We start from the raw sequence: 16,338 nt of genomic DNA, 5'->3' as shown, positions 1-16,338 counted from the left end.
TCGGAGTGTCCTGTGGCAAGAAAACAAGTCTAAGGAGAGAAAGAATTGGGGGATTTAAACAGGGGCACCTGTGGTGTGTCCTGTGGCAACGCCCATGCGTTGGTGTGTCCTGTGGCAAGAAAACAAGTCTAAGGAGAGAAAGAATTGGGGGATTTAAACAGGGGCACCAGGACCTGTGATAACTGCCTGTGTAATTGCCTGAGAAAGAATAATTCTTTGAATAGAGAGCTTATATTTATTAAGTACTGTGCCAAGCACAGTTTTAAACACGTTGCATGTATTACCAATCTAAAGTTATAAAAATCCTGTGAGATAAGTGTTAGTATTATCTTCATTTTGCTAATGAGAAAGGTGAGGAGAAAAGAGTTGAAACGATTTACCCACGGCCACTTGACTGATAATTACGGAGCTCGCCTTCAAAGCTTCAGCTACCTCACTATCCAATTAAAGAGATCACAGCCATCTTCCTAAAAAAGCAAGGAATGTGATGACAAAAGATAGGAATTCAGGAGCCTGAATTGCTCATACCACAGAATTTTAGGATTTATAGAAACTTAAGAAATGACCAGATCTTAGTTGAGACATTAATTCCTTCAAGAAGGTTTCCTGATTCCCCAACACTAAATACCAGTCCCGCACTTGATGGATTCAGACTGCCTTATTGTTTATGATCTCCACAGCAACACCCACTACAATTTAATGCAATTGTTTTTTGCCTGTTTCGTTCCTCTAGTCTGCTGGATCCTTAAGAGCAGAGATCTGTTTCTGTTTATGGCTTCTCTCCAGCTTTTAGGAAGAATAATACATTCAATAAATATTTTTAAAATTAGGAATGATTCAAGCACTATATACATTTGTGATTTTCCATGTGGTTACCATATCATTCATTCTATCGAGTCACAGAGAATTGAATGACTTCCTTCTTTTCAATTACGTCTGTATTCCCATAGCAGAGAAATTGTTCAAATTTCAGAGTAAGAACAGTATAGTCAATAGGAAGGACAAGGTCCACCTTTGAATTTAAGTCACCAATACCCTTCCATTAAACCATATTTTAAAGTAAGGCCTCAGACCCAAGGACAAAGCCCTATCACCCTTCTGATGAAAATAACAAAAACCAAGGTATTTCGCTAAACAAGACCAAATCATAGCACGTAGATATGAGCTACCTTGTTAGAAAAGTCAGCAGAAACCTAGAGATAGTGGGATATGTGCTACCAAACTGTCTTTGGGGTTTTAGGACCACTGACTTCTCCAAGTAATCATTAACTCTTTACTTACCACTTGTATTTTCTCCATTAATTCCCCTAACTACCTGTCCAGAAGTTGAAATCAATCAAAGAGGTAAGAGGATATATGAGATGAGTTGGATGCCTCAAATATACTTTCTTATTTAATTATCCCCAACTGGCATGGATACTTTCATGCCTATTTTGTAGAGCAAACATTTTAATGAGGTAATTTGTTCACTGTCTCACAAGATAATAGGGGCTCCATCATGAAAACTGGATCTATTTGAATCACGTTATTCTTTTCCTCCCTGAAACTTGACGTCTCTATTTTAAACCATGTATTTCTCTTTAATGAGTGAACCCCAGAATCTAAATTCATAATTATATATGTACTTGTATCTACAACTTTGTGACTTGGACCTATGCTCATGAAAGTGTCCTCTTCCTAGTTATCAATGGACAAAATCATCTTCTTGCTTTCTGACATTACTGTATTAAACCTAGTCCCCAAATTTTAAAGCAGGTTTAGTGATTACTTCTTTTTTTCCCCCAGATATATGAGTCCTGAGACAATAAAGAATTATTCTGAAAGCAAAAAACTTCTTGCCTTTATTAGAAAAGTATTGCTCAATTGGGTGTATAACACTAAAAAGGAAAAAGGGATCCCATCAAGGTAAGCGATTTTGAACCTTACTAGAACTCTTATTATACTGACCTTAAATTCCCTTTCTACTTTTTAAATTTATATCCTGGGAGCTCCTGGATGGCTCAGTTGATAAGGCATTTGACTCTAGATCTCAGGGTTGTATGTTGAAGCCCCACAGAAAATTTAAGAAACAAATTCATATCCTGAATATATTGGAAAATATTTGGGGTAGTTTATAATTAAATTACTCATATACAGATGAAAAGTTACTTGAAGAAAAAAAGATAGTATAATAACTTTTCTCTTATTATTGAAGTAAATTTCATATACCAAGATGAACAATTTTTAAGTTATCATTCCATGTTATTTAGTACATTCACAATGTTGGGCAAACGTCATCTCTGTCAAAATCCAAAACATTTTTATTGCCTCCAATATAAATCCAGCACTCATTAAGCAGTCACTCCCCACTCCCCCTGCTCTCCCCAGCTGCTACATCGCACTAGTCTGCTTTGTCTCTGTGAATTTACATGTTCTGAATGTTTCATATAACTATATATATATGAGTATATATTCATATAACTAGAATCATCCAACACATAGTCTTTTGTTTCTGGCTTCTTTCACTCCCCATAATGTTTTCATCCACATGGTAGAATGTATCAGTAACGTAAGTTTCATCCACTTTGTAGCATGTATCAAGACTTTATTCCTTCTTATGGCTGAATAATATTGTTCATTGTACAGATACATCCTATGTTGTTTACCCATTCATCAGCTGATGGACATTGGGGTTGTTTTCACCTTTTGGCTACTGAGAACAGTGCTGTTAAGAACATTTATGTAAAAGTATTTGAATACCTGCTTTCCACTTTTCGGGTATGCACCAAAGAGTAAAATTGTTGGATCATAAGATAACTTTATGTTTAACTTATCCCAAGGAACCACCAAATTGTTTTCCACAGCTGTTAGATAATTTTGAAATCAGGAAATATCAGTTTATCAACTTTCTTTTTCAAGATTGGTGTAACAATGTGGGTAATTCCATATAAATGTAATTCCATATAAATTTTAGGATTTTCTTAATTTTGCAAAAAAAAAATGCCATTGAGTCTTTCATGGGGATTACATTGAATCTATAGTATTGTCTTCCTTATAATATTAAGCTTTCCAATTCATGAACATGAGGTGACTTTTCCTTTACTTAGATCTTCTTTTATTTCTTTCAGGAATGTCTTGTAGTTCTTAGCATACAAGTCTTTGATTAAAGTTAATCCTATTCTTTCCTTTCTTTTTAAGATTTTTATTTATTTATTTGACAGAGAGATAGAGAACACAAGTAGACAGAGCAGCAAGCAGAGGGAGAGGGAGAAGCAGGCTCTCCCCAGAGCAGGGAGCCTGATGCGGGACTCAATCCCAGGACCTTGGGATCATGACCTGAGTAGAAGGCAGTTGCTTAACCAACTGAGCCACACAGGAATCACTTTTTTTGCTTTTTTGATGCTATTGTAAATGACACTGTTTTCTTGATTTCATTTTAAGATTGTTCATTCCTAGTGTATGATTTCTATATATTGACTTTGTATTCTGTGAAGCTTTGCTGAATTCATTGATTAGCTCTCCTGTTTTTTGTGAATTTGCTGAGATTCTCTCTGTAGAAAATCATGTCATCTATGAATAGAGATAATTTTACTTGCTTCTTTCCAATTTGGATGCCTATTGTTTCTTCTCGTAGATTCAAGAGGAGGAAATATAGACCACTCTTCTCAATAAAAGTATTAAAGATTATGTAGCATCTTTAATCTACCACACTCAATAAATACAAGAAAGGTGTTATCATATTATAGGGTTTTTTAAAGCCTTCAATACTGACTAAAGCTACAACTTTTTAAGTAATTCTTTTTGTTGATGTAACTTAATGAAAGGGAGATTTTAAAAACTCCCCATAAGCTATCTCTGAATATCACTCATCTCAAAGTGAGTAGTGCAGATCCTGGTGCCATATGGCTTGGTTTAGAATCTCAGTCTCTGTCATTTATTATCTGAATGAGCGTTTCAGTCCTCAGTCTGATATATATATATATAGATCTATATCTAGATCTATATAGATCTATATCTATATATATATGACCTGTGACAAAGTAACTGACACATAATGGGCACCAAAATATGCGAGTTGGGTTCTCCTCTGTTTCCTCATGGAACTGTGGGAAAGAATACATGAATAGTATGTGTAGAAGCACCTAGGCCAGGGACTAGCACTGAGTAAGCACTTAACAAATGTGAGCACTTATTACTAAGTACCGAATTCCAATAATATAAGTATTACTGAAATGTTGAAATTAAGAAGTGACAGAATCAGGGGCGCCTGGGTGGCTCAGCGGGTTAAGCCGCTGCCTTCGGCTCAGGTCATGATCTCAGGGTCCTGGGATCGAGCCCCGCATCGGGCTCTCTGCTCAGAAGCCTGCTTCTTCCTCTCTCTCTGCCTGCCTCTCTGCCTACTTGTGATCTCTCTCTGTCAAATGAATAAATAAAATCTTTAAAAAAAAAAAAAAAAAAAAAAAAAAAAAGAAGTGACAGAATCATAAACAGGAACAAGTCCAGTCACCAAAAGAAACTGAATAGGAAATTCTTAAATTCACATAATTCTTAAAACTAAAAATTCAGGGCGCCTGGGTGGCTCAGTGGGTTAAGCCGCTGCCTTCGGCTCAGGTCATGATCTCAGGGTCCTGGGATCAAGTCCCGCATCGGGCTCTCTGCTCAGCAGGAAGCCTGCTTCCCTCTCTCTCTCTCTGCCTGCCTCTCCGTCTACTTGTGATCTCTCTCTGTCAAATAAATAAATAAAATCTTTAAAAAAAAAAAAAAACTAAAAATTCAACTTAAATTATTCATAACTAAATAAGTCAATAATAGTATATCTATTTTGAGGGGATACAGCTAGAGCTACAGAAAGAAGAATAAATACCTAGCATTAATAGGGTTTCCATATCAGGGTCAGGGGTCTGAAAGAAAAAGATCAGGAGCCTGAGATCTAAAGTGTAACACTTGGTGGATAAATCTGAAGATCTTGGACCCTCACATTTCCCATGAATACTGTAGCCTGGTAGAAAGCAGCCACCTCTTTCTTGCTATAGGATAATAGCCTCCTATCCGCTTCAGATGGGTGGATAAATCTGAAGATCTTGAACCCTCACATTTCCCATGAATACTGTAGCCTGGTAGAAGGCAGCCACCTCTTTCTTGCTAGAGGATAAGAGCCTCCTATCCCCTTCAGATGCTACAAAGACATCACAAGATAACATCACATCACAAGATTCTCTACCACCTCTCACTGTTTCCAAGATAATTACCTATATCAGATCTCAACACAGCTAGAGGAGGAAATACAGTGCTTACTTTAGGAGACTACAATTTATCTACTGAGGGAATAACATAAATTCCCTAATTACATAAATTACATAAATTCTGGACCTGAGTAATACAAGCAAATACTGGTAGACATATAATGGAATGGATCTTGAGGGTACTGGGCAAGAGGGTTACAACATAAGGCCAGATTAGGGAGAATTTATTGGCATGATGGTCTTATCCAGGATTCGAGGTTCAACATTCTGTTAAGGACACTTGGAACCAGTACAGTTAATCTCTTGGGATTGTTCTTTGAAGCTTGACCAGGCCAATAACCTACAATAAGTGAAGTATGGATGATAAAAACTGGAATGTTTACCAAAATTATTATAAGAGAATGAAGGACCCATCACTTTGCCCCCCTGGGAAGGACAAGAGGATGTTTACTTTCACAAGGCAACACTGAGAAACTCGGTGATAGATGCCCTCGGCAAGACATGGTTGACAGTAGTTGAGGTTGCCAGGGAACTAGTCTTACTAGTATCGAAATGATTTGGGAATGGCAGAAGACAGATGGCAGCACTCAAATGTCAAAAGCAAGGTGGGCATACTTTATTTTGTGAACGGCAAACCTGGAATAGCAGTCAGAGTACCTTGGCCTGGGTATGGGTAAGATAATTTGTGTCAAATGACAATGTAGACAAATAGTTAACTACATTTTATTTGACTTTTCTAAAAATAGAGAACTGGTCAGCAAAGGGATGAGGTCGACTACTGCAAAGGAAGATCATGATTCCCCACCCTTTCCTTATATCTAAGTCAGTTCTCAGAACCAGAGCCTTTGGGAAAGGTCTACAATAACACCACAAACACATAGGATAAATATTCCCTCAATCTTTTCTCAGATGGACCTTTAGTCACTTTACTAAAAAAGTTAATTTTAAGTGGGAAAAAAGAGAATACTAAGAGTTTTAAAAAGACTTTGGGGGGAATATAAATAAGCAAACAAACAAACAAACAAAAGACCGGAGGCTTGAAATGCTATCACAGTTCTCAAATTAGAGAGGAAGCTTTTAGGTTAAGTCTCTGACCCAGTCTGCTTCATAATAATCCAGCAAGTCCACTGTGTGGTTATTTCTCTAAATCTCCAAGTATATACATGGGATGAATATAGTCAGTGTGTAGCTGAACATTCACATTGTCTTGCTGACCTATAGAATAAGAATTATTATGGCAGGAAGGTCCAAGTGACCATGTGGAACCCTGGCCAAAATAGTCATAAGAAGTAATACAGTATTCCAGGCATAAAGAAATTAACACCAAACTTAAAGATTTAAAGGAATTGAGAGTAATCGCCACCATATCTCTTTCAATTCATCTATCTGGCATAAACAAGTCAAATTACAGTCACTTATAAATTTAAGCAAAAGGTAACATCAACTTTATCCATTCATCTGTTGAAGGGCATCTTGGCTCTTTCCACGTTTTGGCTATTGTGGACATTGCTGCTAGGAACACTGAGGTGCATATGGCCCTTCTTTTCACTGCATCTGCATCTTTGGGGTAAAAATCATGGAACACTACATCAAAAACTAATGATGTACTGTATGGTGACTAACATAATACAATTTTTAAAAAGTCAAAAAAAAAAAAAAAAAGAAATGTATAAATAAATAAATAAATGTCTGGTAGGAAAGAAAAAGGTAACATCAAGTGCAATGCTGTGCCAGATACGACTTTATTGCAGAAAGAAATCAGGAAAAGCAGTCTGTATTCTAGTTTAAGATAGTGACATAGGAGGCCCCTGAACCTTACTCCTCTCATCAACATACCAAATCCACAGCCACATATGGACCACTTCCCTCTCAAAAAAAGCCAGAAAGTAGCTGAGTGATTCTTACACATCAGGATAATGAGAAAATACCTACACTGAAATAGGTAGTAAAAGCTGAGACACACTCTCAGCATAAAACTAACCCTCTGGCATTGAGGCATGCGATCAGAAGGGAACTCATGGTTCCCAGCTTCTCCATGAGAAGTAAAGGGTTTGGACCCAACATCTAGTGCCCCAACTTTTGAGACTTCCACTTGAGAGATGGGCCCCCAAAACATCTGCTCTGAGAAATAACTGGGCTTATGTCCACAAGATCCAGACTAGAATAGACAATGAAACAGTTCTTAATGAGCTTACAAGGACAGTGTCTCCCGGAAATGAACTTGTGCAAGATTTTGGCACCCTGGCTTTTGTGGTTGCCATCCAGAGGACACCCCCCTATTAGTAATAGAAAAACATATGAAAGTATAAATCTCACTGGTAAAGATAAATATATGATAAAATTCAGACCACTCTAATATTGTAACAATGGTGGATAAATCGCATAAAAATCTAGCATAAAGGTTAAAAGTCAAAAGTATTAAAAAAATATATAGCTACAATAATGGATACACAAGACAAAAAGGGGTAAATATAAATTATGACTGTCAACAAACTGGGTAATGACGTGGTATACCTCAACAAAGGCTGTAGTTGACAATCACACAGCTAACATCATATTCAACAGTGAAAAGGTGAAGGCTGAAAGCTTTTTCTCTAAGATCAGGAGCAAGATAAGGAGGCCCACTCTCATCACTTTTATTAAATTTAGTATTGGAAGTTCTAGCCAGAGTAATTAGGCAAGAAAAAAAAGTCATCCAAATCAGAAAGAAATGAGTAAAACTGACATCTTTTGCAGATGTCATGATATATACAGAAAACCCTAAGAACTCCACAAAAAAAAAAAAAGTTAGAACTAATAAACAAATTCAGTAAAGTTACAGCATGCAAAATCAATATATATAAATATCAGTAGCATTTCTATACACTAATAACAAAAAGGAATTAAGAAAATCCCATTCATAACTGTATTAAAATGAATAAAATACTTAGGAGTAAATTTAACCAAGGAGGCAAAAGACCTGTACACTGATTACTATAAGACATTGATGAAAGAAACTAAAGAAGATACAAATAAATGGAAAGATATCTTATGCTCATGAATTGGAAGAATTAATCTTGTTAAGATGGCCATACTACTCAAAACAATCTATAGATTCAATGTAATCCTTACCAAAATTCCAATTAACATTTTTTACAAAAGTTTCAAAAAATCCTAATGTTTGTATGGAATCACAAAAGATCCTAAATAGCCAAAACGATCTTGAGGGGGAAAAAAAGAATAAAACTGGAGGTATCACAATTCTTGATTTTAAACTATATTAAAAAGCCGTAGGGACGCCTGGGTGGCTCAGTTGGTTAAGCCTCTGCCTTCGGCTCAGGTCATGATCCCAGCGTACTGGGATCGAGTCCCACTTCAGGCTCCTTGCTTGTCAGGGAGCCTGCTTCTCCCTCTGCCTCTGCCTGCTACTCTGTCTGCCTGTGCTTGCTCTCTCTCTGACAAATAAATAAATAAAATCTTATCTCTCTTTCTCTCTCTGACAAATAAATAAATAAAATCTTCTAAAAATAAATAAATAATTAATTAAAAAAATTTTTGAAACTGTAATAAACAAATAGTATGGTATTGACGTAAAAACAGACACATAGATCAATGGGACAGAATAGAGAGCCCAAGAATAAACCCATGAGTATATAATCAATTAATTTATGACAAAGGAGCTAATGATATACAGTGGGTAAATGATGTTGAGAAACCTGGACAGCCACATGCAAAATAATGAAACTAGATCACTATCTTACATCATAAACAAAAATCAATTTGAAATGGAGTAAAGTAAGACCTGAAACCGTAAAACCCACAGAAGAAAACATGGGGGATGAACTCCATGATAGCGTTCTTGCGATTCCATATTGAGTGAAATCATATGGCATTTCTCTTTCTCTGACCGACTTATTTTGCTTAGCATAATACACTCTAGCTCCATCCATGTCATTGCAAATGGCAAAATTTCATTCCTTTTTATGGCTGAGTAATATTCCATGATTTCCATGATTTTGTGTGTGTGTGTGAATACACACGTACCACATCTTCTTTAACAGCTAATGGACATTTGGGCTTATTTCATAGTTTGGCTATTGTTGATAATGGTGTTACAAACATTGGTGTGGATATGTCCCTTCAAATCTCTATTTGTGTATCTTTTGGGAAAGTTTCTAGTACTGCAATTGCTGGATGATAGGGTAGTTTAATGTTTAACTTTCTGAGGAAATTCCTTACTGTTTTAGAGTGGCTACACCAGTTTGCATTTCCATCAACAGTTTAAGAGGCTTCTCCTTTCTCCGAATCCTGCATCCTTGCCAATTTCTATTGTTTCCTGAGTTGTTAGTTTTAGCCATTCTGACCATTATGAGGTGTATCTTATTGTGGTTTTGATTTGTATTTCCCTGACGATGAGTGATGTTAAGCATCTTTTCATATGTCTGTTAGCCGTTTGATATCTTCTTTGAAAAAATATCTTTTCATATCTTCTGCCCATTTCTTTTTTTTAATGTGTATGTGATCAATTTTTTAATTTAATTTTATTTTTTCAGTGTTCCAAGATTCATTGTTTATGCACCACACCCAGTGCTCCATGCAGTATGTGCCCTCCTTAATACCCACTACCAGGCCCACCCATCCTCCCACTCCCCTCCCCTCCAAAACCCTCAGTTTGTTTCTCAGAGTCCACAGTTTCTCATATTTCATCTCCCCCTCCAATTTACCCAATTCACTTTTCCTTTCCTTCTCCTCATGTCCTCCATGTTATTCCTTATGCTCCACAAGTAAGTGAAACCATATGATAATTGACTCTCTCTGCTTGACTTATTTCATTCAGCATAATCTCCTCCAGTCCTGCCCACATTGGTACAAAAGTTGGATATTCTGCCATTTCTTAACTGGATTATTAATTTTGGGGGTGTTGAGTTTGAAAAGATCTTTATAGATTTTGGATATTAACCCTTCAACAGATATGTCATTTGCAAATGACATAGCTCCCATTCTGTAGGCTGCCTTTTAGTTTTATTGACTCTTTCCTTTGCTGTGCAGAATTTTTATCATGATGAAGTACCAGTAGTTCATTTTTGCTTTTGTTCCCTTGCCTCCAGAGATGTGTCTGCAGCCTAGGTCGCAGAAGTTGCTGCCTATGTTCTCCTCTAGGATTTTGATTATTTCCTGTCTTACATTTAGGAGTTCCATTGATTTGACTTAATATTTGATTTAAATATTTTGATAAATACATTTTGATAAAATGTGGATTCATACTGTTTCATTACCACACATCCTGGGACTTTTATTTTTTTACAGATTTTATGCCTCAACAAGGAAAGATGCTCATGATACATTGTTAAGAAAAAGAAAAAAAGTTTAGAATGATATGTATGATAAAATTTTTGTGTTTAAAGATAATGATTACCTAAAAAAATGATTGGACTAATATTCAAACTGTTCATAGTAATCATGTCTGGCAGGTGGAAGGAATTCCCTTTGTTTATTATTATTTTTTAATATTTCTAATTTGAATTATTCCCATCTCCTGACCAAAGTATTAAACTATTAAAACTAAAAATGGATGAGAGTTGAGGAAGATGGGGGAAAAAGAGGCGAAACAAGCCTCAAGACATCTAGCAGAGGTGGAAATTAAAAGGACAATATCTGAAGGGAGATGCCAGAAAGTGTTAGGTAGTGATTGCTCCTACCCAGAACTAAGCTGGGCTATGTACTATAGATGATTAGAACAGAACTGAATATATAATGAAAGTCACTCAGTGTAATTATTTTATTAGATAAAACTCTTTTTTTTTGTAGACATTGCATTCTTCGTTTATGCCATAAAATTGTATTTACGGATGAATTTGAGTATATTGGATATCTTGTGATACTAATGAATATGTTTCCTATTATAATTTCTTGGATACCTAACTTAAGTGATATCTATGACCATGAATTAAGATACTCTAACTACTCTTTTCTTGCATTTTATATCGTGGAGTCCCTATTTAAGGTAATCCAAAATTGTGGTGTGTGTGTATCTGTGTATGTGTGAATATGTTATATGTTTCACAGAGAGATTCTGTAACTTCATTTTCCAACACTAACTACACACAATTTTCTAAAGGAGTGTATGAAATTCTTTTTCACTTCCCAAACTTTAATTTTTAAAGGTAAATTTTTAAGGAAACTCAATAGAAAACATCCATACTTTAAGAACTGATTTGTATTTGTAAACATAAATTTTAAAATGGTGTGTGTCAAAGGGAGTTTCAAAGGTATTGACAGTGTTCATAAATTTAGCAGGATAGTGTTCATTTTAATTTTTTTAATACTAGATAGAGATAGGTAGAGTGATAGATACCCCTTCATGCCTGAAAAACACTCATGATTTGATTTTTAAATCGAATATAAAGGTAGTTGTAAAATGAAGAAAGGGTCAACAAATTGATAATAGTATTGATAATAGCATTGTGTTATATAGACCAAAAAGTGAAGACTGAGAATATGAGTATATAACATGATGGACAAAAAACAAGGGAAAAGCTAGAAGCAAAACCATTGCATACACAAGGGACATCACTCCCAGTGACTGGAGCTTGGGATGGATTGGTCAGCATGGATATTAGAGAGATGTTAGATTTGTGTGGAGGGTATGGAAAACGAGACATGGACATAAAGAATAAAGAGCTTCATAGGCCATGCTATCTCTTTCACTTCTGGTATCATCTGGCATCATCTACCATTTATAGTCTAATAACTTCCAAATTCACATTCCCAGCTCAGATCTTACCAAGAACCTCAGATCATATAGAAACTGATGACTGGATCTCTCCAACAAAATGCTATACAAACATCTCAAACAGCATATTCTAAAAAATTTATCTTCTCTAAACCTACTTTTCTTTCAGAATTCCACTGAAAACCCAATTTCCCAGACTAGCATCCACAATCATCTTTAATAGTTCCCACTCCCTTAGCTATGCTTTAATATTTCAGCCATTTGAATTTTAAATTAATATGCTTCCTTACTAGTATTTCAGACAAGTAATCTTAAGGTACATCAGAAAAGAATCTAACTAGTGATGTTTCAGTTATTGTGGAAAATGTTACAGTAAAAGCAAAAACAAGATAATGTATTTTTTTTTAATCAACAGATGGCTGCAATGAGGAAAGAATATTTTTTACAGGCCTGGAACCTATTTGAGTTAGCGATTACATCAGTTGGCATCATAGATATAATTCTTATTGAGACAAATTCTATTACTTATACTCTTGATTTTATTCTAACAGTAATCTTTATAAAAATTGTTCGATTTCTTCGCTTACTACGTATTTTGAAGGTAAAGAACTATTAAATCATTCAATTTCAAATTTCTACTGACTGCTTCATGAAATATGGACTAAGATCAGTTTAGTAGTTTTATGATTTCCACTTTTTATTGAGATGATGTTTATATTTTAAATTTCATAATCCTTCTACAAATTAAATTTTATAACTTATTTTATGAATATCCAAATTGCATGTGCAATTTATTTAGTACATGAAAGTATAGAAATACTCAGTATAGCTTTTTCTTTGAATAGAGAGCACATAAAAAATTCCATAGTAATTTAAGTATAAATTAAGCCTAAAGTAATGTTAATTTTTTTTTAATTTATTTGACAGACAGAGATCACAAGTAGGCAGAGAGGCAGGCAGAGAGAGAGGGGAGGAAGCAGGCTCCCTGCTGAGCAGAGAGCCCGATGCAGGGCTCAATCCCAGGACTCTGGGATCATGACCCGAGCCGAAGGCAGAGGCCTCAATCCACTGAGTCACCCAGGCGCCCCAGTAATGTTAATTTTTATAGATACCTGGTATAAAACCTGGAAATCAACAAAACAACCATGCACACCATTCATAATGACAAAGCAAATAGTATAAATTCATACATATTAAGAATCCAAAAATTATGCATTTCTTGTTTCATAAATTCATAGTAACATAAAATCACAGCATCAAAAATAACCTTATTTGTCTAATCATCTTTCTATAACAAGCATGATATTCTTTATTATCTATACAGTTATTTCAATGACATGGGACTCACTCCATCACAAGGCATGTGAAATATATATATGGAACAGGTGTACATCCCCTCTCTCTCACTGGCTCGCTCTATTCATACAGAAACAAGACACATGCACATTTAAGCACTGTGAGAGGTACAAAACTAAGTGAGACACGGTTCATCTAGAGATAAAACTAACAGATTAGAATCTGTACATTTAGAGCTTTCTTACATATGCTTAAAATTACTTTTGCTAAGGTCTAAAAGGATGCAACTAGTAGCTTTTCCCATTTTAGTGTTAAATAAGACTGCAAGTAATGCTAGTGTGCAATTTGACCTAAGGAAGATAAGCAAAGCATATTCCAAGGACTAGTTAATTCTTTCTGATTGGAGGATATACGGGGTCTACCAAATATTTTAAGTAAAGAAACTGGTAAACCACCTAAGGAAATTTTGTTTAGGTATTCAGGAAATTCTGAACCCTTAATTTATGTCAAATGGTAGGCCCTGGAACATGAAGACAAATTAGATACACTCTAGAGAACTTGTAGAAGGAAAATGACGTATCATCTAGATGTTCCAATGTTACACTGTAAGGTAAGTGCAAAACAGAGTATGTACAAAATGCTAACGAGATTTTTAAAAAAGATGTCTTTTATTAGGTGATGCTTAAACTGAATCTTGAAGGATGAGCATAAATTAGTGCTTTGAGGATTAATGGCAGTTGGTCGGAGGGGAGAGTAGAAGTAGAAGTAGAAGTAGAAGTAGAAGAAGATTATGGAGCATAGATAGGAAAACATGGGAAACAGCCAGCTCTGGGGAAGTTAAAGGACTGCAGAGTGGTAACAGATAATCTAGAAAGTTAAACCTCAGCTAAGAAACAATGAGAAATTAATGGTGGGGTCAAACAAGAAGTATAGTTGTGGTGGATTCTAACTCCCAAATAAACCTTCTGATAAGAAGGTTAGTAGAAGATTTCACAGGTAAAAGTGGCAGTACTTTATATACATTTATGACAAGCCCAGAAGATTAATTGCATTGTTTTCCAAGAATTTAAACCAGTTGGAAGTAGTATTCAATGCCCTATAGGGGACATAAGTAAAGAGTAAATTCATAACTTCACATAGGTGTCCAGCATTATTAATTATAGGGAAATCACTCTGGTCATGAAGTTATAAAAGTACCATGAATAAAATAACCTTGACAGGTTACTATAGTTACTGTTGAAAACATGTTATTTCTTAATATTATCTACTTTAGTTAAACTAATCAATATATAACCAACTAAATGTATACAATTTATAGTAAATGGTAGTTCCATTTTTTTCCAGCTTATAACCCCAAAGTTGCTGCAAATAATAGATCAAAAGATGAGTCACCAGCTGTCCTTGAAATATGCTATACTAAAAGGATATGTCCAAGGTGAAGAAGATATAATGACTATAATTGATCAGATTTCAAGTTCTAAGCAGGTTAGACAGGTGAGAAAAACTTTCATTAGTAAGATAAGGGTTTATTCCTCCAATCTTTCAGTTGCCCCCACCCATTATGTCCTCTGTCTATATATGTAGATGTGGTCTTTGACACAATTTGCTAAGTAATTTCTGTAAAAACTTAAACTAGTCTACATATGTATTATTCAGAAGCTGAATATGTCTGTTACTGAATTGTCTGTGTCACAGTAGCAAATCACGAGGCTTTTGCAAGCCACCTTTTGGGGCACATGAAACATATGTGCGGTGGTCATCAGCTCCCTCCTGATGCAAATTCCACAATCTGTCAACAACAGGTGCACTAAATAGGAAATATTGGAAGATGAGATGTAATGGTAATGTTAAGCAAAGGGAGACTCCTCATAATTCCCGAAGGCTCCCTTCCTCTCTCCCTGCCTGATTTTCCCACAGTAAAAGAAGCAAATGAAGGGGATCTGCCAAATGGAAAAAGTAAAAATAGCTAATCTAGAAGGAAACCTTAATTTCTTCATTACACAGAAAAAGAACAAAAAAAAAAAAAAATAAAAGCCAAGAGAGGTTGAATGATTATGCTCAGTCACATGGCTAGTAAACAGCATAGAGAATTCTAGGGCTTAAGTTCTGGATTTTCACTTTTTTGACTGAGGTGGTTGTTCTCACAAGTTTGTCAACTATGTGAAATACTTACCTTTCAAGGCAATGTGGAACATGTGAATGTCAAGTAATATACCCAAAGCTCTGTAGTTGAGAAAATCGAACATGTGTTATGTAGTAGAACACAAAAAGCAGTATCTTTCCTTTCTTCACCACCTGTAATTTTAAAACTCTTTTCCTAAATTTTGTTACCTGTTCTTACCTGGAAACAGATATTTAGCACTGGAATTTGAGGATACACAGTAGGAAAAACAAGAGGAACTGAATCCCTGAGATGTCCAGCTTTAGTGCTCATTTTTGTTCTAACACAGTTCGGCCAAACCTTCTACCTCGTTTAAGATTGAAAGCTTTCCCTGTGGCCCCAAAGTTGAAGAGGAAAGCATCAACCGTGCTTGTGTTTTTCAGAATCAATAGTACCCTAAAACAGGTTACTTTAAGGAAAAAGAAAAAAATATGACTTGCCTTTGGGGTTCTCAAAATCAACCTGGTAATGCCACTTTTTATTCTCTTCACCAACTTGCTGGAGAAACATAAAATTGATTGCACAAAATTGAATTCTAATCCCTGAAAATTTCCCCATCACATGTTTTCTTTAAAGTTATTAGTTGTTAAAAAAAAAATTCATCAGTTGCAAATGTAAAGATATTTTATAAAAGCTTGTTCTCCAGGGGGATAAATCTTCTTTTATTTTGTAGATGTTGTTAAGGAGGATAATGAAAAATACAGGACATGCTATGAAAGAGCTGGGTATGTACCCTTCACCCTAAAGATTAAGCACAACCATCCCTTATTATCACTACTTCAGAGAGGCAATTATTTTGATAACTAAACTGATATTTGAGGAAACTTATTTATTACTAATAATAAATTATATAACTTCAACAATATCATATCTTTGGTTTGGATGGGTTTCGTGTAATATTACTTCGTTTTTCCTGCCTTATACCTCAATAAAGACCTTTCAAATTC

General features: G+C 35.4%; 1 protein-coding gene across 6 annotated transcripts in view; it reads left to right on the top strand.

The window, feature by feature from the left end:
* The window catches only part of SLC9C1 (solute carrier family 9 member C1), a 96,926-nt gene that overhangs the window by 54,350 nt on the left and 26,238 nt on the right, over positions 1-16,338 (top strand). For all 6 annotated transcript variants that reach the window (XM_047724622.1, XM_047724646.1, XM_047724654.1 and 3 more), the window contains 5 exons: positions 1,786-1,905; positions 11,010-11,205; positions 12,350-12,535; positions 14,575-14,724; positions 16,065-16,116. In XM_047724622.1, the coding sequence (XP_047580578.1) occupies positions 1,786-1,905; positions 11,010-11,205; positions 12,350-12,535; positions 14,575-14,724; positions 16,065-16,116 (704 nt within the window). The remainder of the gene's footprint in view (positions 1-1,785; positions 1,906-11,009; positions 11,206-12,349; positions 12,536-14,574; positions 14,725-16,064; positions 16,117-16,338) is intronic.

Source organism: Lutra lutra, chromosome 1, assembly GCF_902655055.1.
Source record: "Lutra lutra chromosome 1, mLutLut1.2, whole genome shotgun sequence".
Taxonomy (NCBI): domain Eukaryota; kingdom Metazoa; phylum Chordata; class Mammalia; order Carnivora; family Mustelidae; genus Lutra; species Lutra lutra.
This window is presented reverse-complemented; position numbering and strand designations above follow the sequence as displayed.